General features: G+C 21.7%; 1 protein-coding gene across 2 annotated transcripts in view; it reads right to left on the bottom strand.

Moving 5' to 3' along the window:
* LOC117168902 (probable phospholipid-transporting ATPase VD) overlaps positions 1-7,175 on the bottom strand; it is a 136,973-nt gene that overhangs the window by 32,570 nt on the left and 97,228 nt on the right. For both annotated transcript variants that reach the window (XM_033354834.1, XM_033354833.1), the window contains exon 9: positions 5,357-5,652. In XM_033354834.1, coding sequence (XP_033210725.1) covers positions 5,357-5,652 — 296 coding nt within the window. The remainder of the gene's footprint in view (positions 1-5,356; positions 5,653-7,175) is intronic.

Raw genomic sequence — 7,175 nt, 5'->3', positions numbered from 1 at the left:
CGAAAAAGATGAATTCTGAACTAAAAATGTAATAGTTAATTAATGGAAGATAAATTTTGTATCAACAAGGACGGACTTTTAACAAAATACGTGAATTTTCAAAAAAAAAAGTTGAATTTTAAACCAAATTGTGGAATTTTCTACTAAAAAAATAATTTTTTAATCAAATAAATGCATTGGAAACCAAAAAGATGAATTTTTAATAAAACTGGAAGAGTTCCATTTTCCATAAAAAAAATGAATTTTCAACAAAGAAGATTAATTTTCTACCAAAAAATAAGAATTTTCCACAAAACACATGAAATTTCAACAAAAGATCAATTTTCAACCAAAAATTTGTAAGTTAAATTTTCAGATAAAAACATTAATTTTGAATTTAAAATAATTTTAACAACATAATTGCATTTCCAGTTTAAAAAATTAATTTTTAACACAAAAAAAAAACTTATTTCTAACAAAACAGTTACATTTTCAAGAAACACGTTTATTTTTTAATTAAAATGATGAATCTTCAACCAAAAAGGATGAAATTTAAGTTACATTTTCAACAAACAAGATAATTTTTCAATTAAAATAATGAATCTTGAACCAAAAAAGACGAATTTTTAACAAAAATAATTGAATTTTCAATTAAAAAAGATCAATTTTCAACCAGAAAATGAATATTTGATTAATAGAAGATTAATTCTCTGCTAACAAGGACGGACTTTCAACAAAATACGTGAATTTTCAACAAAAAAAGTTGAATTTTAAACCAAATTGTTGAATTTTTTACTAAAAAAAGAATTTTTTAACCAAATAAATGCATTTCAAACCAAAAAAAAAAGAATTTTTAACCAAACTGGAATAGTTCATTTTTCCACTAAAAAGATTAATGTTCAACCAAGAAGATTAATTTTCTAACAAAAAATGAGAATTTCCGACAAACCACGTGAATTTTCAACAAAAGATAAATTTTCAAACAAAAATTTATAAGTTAATTTTTCAGATAAAAAAATTATATTAGCATTTTTAAAAATTTCAACAAAAGCATTAATTTTTCAGTTTAAAAAATTAATTTTTAACAACAAAAAACGAATTTTTAACAACAAAAAACGAATTTTTAACAAAAAAATTACATTTTCAAGAAAAAAGATAATTTTTCAATTTAAATGATAAATCTTCTTCCAAAAAGAACGAAATTTTAACAAAATAATTGAACCTTCCATTAAAAAATATCAGTTTTCAACCATAAAATCAATAGTTGAATTTTCAGTTTAAACAACTATTTTCGACCAAAAAAGATGAATTCTTAACGGAAAATGTAATAGTTAATTAATAGAAGATTAATTTTTTATTAACAAGGACCAAATAATACCAAATTAATTAATTTTAAGCGAAATTGTTGAATTTTCTACAAAAAAATAATTTTTTAAGCAAATAAATGCATTTCAAACCAAAAAGATGAATTTTTAATCAAACTGGAAGAGTTCAATTTTCCATCAAGAAAATAAATGTTCAACAAAGAAGATTAATTTTTTACCAAAAAAATAGAATTTTCGCAAACACATGAATTTTCAAGAAAAGATAAATTTCCAACAAAAATTTATAAGTTAAATTTTCAGATAAAAAAAAAAGAATTTTGAATTAAGAAAATTTTCAACATGATTACGTTTTCAGTTTACAAAATTAATTTTTAACAACAAAACAACGAATTTTTAACAAAAAAGTTACATTTTCAAGAAACAAGATAATTTTTCAATTAAAATGATGAATCTTCCACCAAAAAGATGAGTTTTTAAATCAGAAAATTAATTTTATACAAAAAAAGATGAAATTAAAAAAAAAAAATCTACTTTCAACTGAAAAAGATCAATTTTCAATCAAAAAATGAATAGTGGAATTTTCAGTTACAAAAATTTATTTTTGGAAAGTTTAACCGAAAATGTAATATAGTTCATCAATAGAAGATTATGTACCAAGAGGAAAAGATTTTCAACAAAATAAATGAATTTTCAACAAAATAATTGAATTTTCGACTAAAAAATTTATTTTTCAAGGAAACAGTTGAATTTTAAACCAAAAAGAAGAATTTTCAATTAGAATAATAAATCTTCAAGTATAAAATTTCAATTTTAAACCAATACGATTAATTTTTAACCAAGAATATTATTTTATAAGAAAAAAAGCAAATTCTTCACAAAATACATAATTTTTTAACTAAAGAAAAAATAAATTTTCAACCAAAAATTGAATAGTTACATTTTCAGTTAAAATAGATCATTTTTTAATTTAAAAAAATAAATTCATTTAAATGATGGAAATCCCCAAAAAAATGAGTTTTCAACAGAATGGCTAAACTTTGAATTGAAAAAAAAAATTAATTTTCAACAAACAGAAAAATGAATTTTGAAATAAGTAGTTACGCTTTCAAACAAATAGTTGAATTTTAAATAAAAATTATGAATTTTCAACTAAACAAAACATGAATTTTTAACCCAAAATTTAATAGTTAAATTTTAAGTTTAAAAAATGGTGATTTTTCATTAAAACAAAATAACTTTTAAAAATGAGTTTAATTTTTGAAAAATAAGTTTAATCCTCAAAAAAAATACAAATTTTCAATCAAGTAGTGGAATTTTCTACTAATAAAATAAGTTTCCAAAGAAATGTTTCAATTTTAAACCAAATAGATGAATTTTCCAATAAACATAAAATAATTTTGAACAAAATGCATGAATTTTCTACTAAAAAATCATTTTTCAACCAAATGTTTGAGTTTTAAACCAAAAAGATGAATATGTATCTAAGATGATGAATTTTAAACTGGAATTGTTGAATTTTCATCCAATAAAATGAATTTTTAACAAAGAAGATTAATTTCCTACCAAAAATGTAAATTTTCAATAAAATAGTTGCACTTTTACATAAAAAGTACAAATTTTCATCCAAATAGTTACATTTTGAGCTAAAAAATATTAATTTCCAACCAAAGAGGGAATAGTTGCAATTTCCGTTTAAAAGAAATTAATTGCCAACAAAATAATTACATTTTTTAATAAATAGATGAATTTTTAATAAAAGTGATGATTCTTAAACAAAACAAAACATTACTTTTTAAAAAGAGTATAAATTTTAAAAAAGAAAATTCATTTTCAAACAAAATGACCAATTTCAACAAAATACATCAATTTTCAATCAAGTACTTGAATTCTCTACTAAAAAAAAATAATTTTTCAACCAAATTCTTGAGTTTTAAACCAAACAGATTAATTTTCAAGTAAACAAAAAATAATTTTCCTATTATAGTCGCTAATGACCACTGCAGGTATATTTTAGGCCAAAAAAGATGGACTTTTTAACAACATTTTTTAATTTTCAACAAATAATCAAATTTTGAAGTAAAAAGAACAATTCTTTACGAAAAATGTAATACATAAATGACATTTCAATCAACAAACCAAACAAAAATTAAATTTTTACGATAAAAGCTACATTTTTAAATGAAAAAAAAACGAATTTTCAAACGAAAAATATTAATATTCATCAAAAAAGTTCATTTTCAACTAAAAAGGTGAATTTTCAACAAAACAGTTGAATTTCAAAATTGAAAAATGGATTTTTTAACCAAATTCTTAAATTTTCAACAAAATAATAAAATATTAATTCTTTACGAAAAATGTAATACATAAATGAAATTCCAATTATAAAATCAAACCAAAATTAAATTTCTACGATAACAGATACATTTTTAAACGAAAAAAAAATCGAATTTTCAACCAAAAATGATCAATCTTTACGAAAAATCTTTTAATGAAGAAAACAAAAAAATTAAATTTCAACGATAATAACTAGAAGAAAAAATCTAATTTTTAAACGAAAAATATTAATTTTCAAAGAAAAAGTTTATTTTTAACTCAAAAGACGAATTAAAAAAAAAAAAACAGTTGGCTTTCCAAAAAAAAGGATTGACTTTTTAACAAAAATGTTGAATTTTCAACAAATAAAAAAATTTAATAAAAAAAAGATCAAATCTTTGCTAAACATTTAATACAAACTTGAAATTTCAACCAAGAAACCAAAAAAGATTAAATTTCTATGATAACAACCCATACATTTTTAAACGAAAAAATTGAATTTTCAAACGAAAAATATTAATTTACAAAAAAAAGTTAATTTTAAATACAAAAGACGAATTATCAACAAAAATGTCGAATTTTCAAATAAAAAGATGGATTTCTTAACAAAATTGTTGAATTTTCAACAAATAAAAAAAAGATCAAATCTTTACGAAAAGTTTAATGCATATTTGAAATTTCAATCAAGAAACCAACAAAAATAACATTTCTACGATAACAACAGATACATTTTTAAACCAAAAAATCGAATTTTTAAACGAAAAATATTAATTTACAAAGAAAAGTTAATTTTTAACACAAAAGACGAATTTTCAACTTAAAAGACGAATTTTCAACAAAACATTTGAATTTCCAACTAAAAAAATAGATTTCTCAACAAAATTGTTGAATTTTCAACAAATAAAAAAGTTTCTAATCAAAGAAGATCAAATCTTTACGAAAAATTTAATACATACTTAAAATTTCAATCAAGTAACCAACAAAAATAAAATTTGTACGATTACAACAGATACATTTTTAAACCAAAAACTTGAATTTTAAACCAAAAAGATGAATTTTCAACGAAGAAGATTTTCAACAAAATAGATAAATTTGAAATAAAATAGTTGCACTTTCACCTAAAAAAGACAAGTTTTCATCCAAATAGTTATATTTTGAACTAAAAAAATTTGAATTTTCAACTAAAATGATGAATATTTTACTGGAATACTTGATTTTTAACAAAAAAAAAGACAAATTTTCAACAAAACAGTTGAATTTTTTTCTAAAAAATATCAATATTCCATCAAAAATTGGATAGATCAATTTGCAGTTGAAAATTTTAATATTCAACCAAACTGATAAATTTTCGACTAAAATGATGAAACTTCACCGACAAAATAGTTGAATCCAGTATTAAAATAAATTTGAGGAATAAAAAAATATCAAAATAAATTAATAATTTTAATATGACATATTAATGTTATAAGATAAACTAATTTTTTTATTCAAAAAGCTACTTTTACAAATGAAAACAATTTTTATGTAATTTTGTATGTATTACAATTTCCAAAAGCTTTAACGAAGCCTTTGAAAAAATTCCCTGACACAAAAAAAGTCCCTGAAATTTCGGAATTTTTCCAGTTATATAAAAAAAATTTACGGACAATTCTAGGTGTTTAAGGTGAAAAGACACCCACATTTATGTATCTTATCTCCTATTTTAAAGAAATTGATCAATCTTATAAATGAAGAAGTACCTTGAGCTACCTCCTCCATTTTTTTGAGGTTCTTCGATTACTCCGCTAGAGTTCATAATGTCACGATGAGGATGAGTATTCACCACGACTGTGTTACAAACAGCTAATAAAACCAGAAACTCTTGTAAGCGATGTCTACAATTTCCTATCAATAAATCCTCCTTCAATCTTGTCGACGGCATCAAATTTTCGCCGTCCCCGGTGTGTGCGTAATCCTGACCGCCCACTGCACATCTTCTGAAGATCATCTTATTCTCAGTGAGCGTTCCCGTTTTATCCGAAAATATATACTGAATCTGTTGAACAAATAAATTCATCTCTTATAAATGTATTCTATTAATATCACGCATTTTTTCGAAAATAGTATTTTAACCAACCAATTTTCAGAAAATAATCTTCTTTTCCCAAAACTTTAGAAAATTTTTAATTTATAACATTTTTATCTTAGAAAGCAGAACATTTCTTATCGTTGCGATAAATAAAAGAAAATGAGAAATTACCTCGTTTTTCTACATTTTTTCTGTACCAGAGTATCTAGCGAATCTTAAAAAAAAAATATTGCAGGACTTTCACAGGCTTTCAAAGGCAAACATATTAATTTTTTCAGGTATCTTTTTTCAGTGAAAAATAATTTTTATAAACTTTTTTAAAAATAATTTTTATAATTTTTTATAAACATAAAAAGAAGAGTCAAATGCGATTTTTCTCATACTTCCCCAAATTTTATTTTTTTATCAAATAACAATGTTTTAAAGATTCCCATTTTTAACGATTTTTTTAATTTAACAGCAATTTAATGAGATTTTTCAATCCATTTTTTTATGCTGATATAATCCGGAATCAATTCCATCAAAATGAGCTTTTTTTTAATCGGAATTGGTCGAAATTCGACTGATTTATCAAATTTTGACTTAATTTAGCAGCTAAATTGTTATCATCTGAAGCAGTAATTAATTCTCATAGTGAAAAATATGAAATCGTACCAAAAACACTTCAAACGAAAAAAATGTATGCATACATTTCAATAAAAAATGGACTTTTTTTACAATGAAAGATAAATTTGCAATCCAAAAAAACGAATTTTCAACAAAACAGTTGCACTTTCAATAAAAATAATGAAATTTTTACAAGACAGTTTAATTTCTAACGAAAAATAATTAAGTTTCAATCCAAAAGGACGTTCATTTTTAAAGAAACATATAATTGTACACTTTTAAACCCAAACAGAGAAATTTTCAACAAAAAAGTTTTTTTTCAACCAAAGAAGATGACATTTCTACAAAAAAAAAGATAGATTTTCTAGATAAAATGAGGAATGTTCAACAAAACAGTTAAATTTTAGACAAAAAAAGATTGACTTTTTAACCAAATTTTTGAATTTTCAACAAACAATAAAATTTTGAAGTAAAAAAATCAATTCTTTACGAAAAATGTAATACATAAATAAAATTTCAATTAAGAAACCAAACAAAAATTAAATTTCATCAAAAAAGTTCATTTTCAACTCAAAAGATGAGTTTTCAACTAAAAAAAAAAGAAATGAATTTTCAAATCATAAGACAAATTATCAAAAAAACAGTTGAATTTGCAACAAAAAAGATTAATGTTTTAACAAAATTCTTGAATTTTTTAACAAATAATAAAATTTTCAAAAAAAAAAACAGTTGAATTTCCAACTAAAAAATGGATTTTTCAACAAAATTGTTGAATTTTCAATAAATAAAAAAGTTGCTTATCAAAAAAGATAAAATATTTGCGAAAAAGGTTTCAATGAAGAAACCAAAAAAGATTAACGTTCTACGATAATAACTAAAATAAA

Source organism: Belonocnema kinseyi, chromosome 3, assembly GCF_010883055.1.
Source record: "Belonocnema kinseyi isolate 2016_QV_RU_SX_M_011 chromosome 3, B_treatae_v1, whole genome shotgun sequence".
Lineage (NCBI taxonomy): Eukaryota > Metazoa > Arthropoda > Insecta > Hymenoptera > Cynipidae > Belonocnema > Belonocnema kinseyi.
Note: the sequence above shows the minus strand (reverse complement) of the source record. Positions and strands in the feature narration are given on the sequence as shown.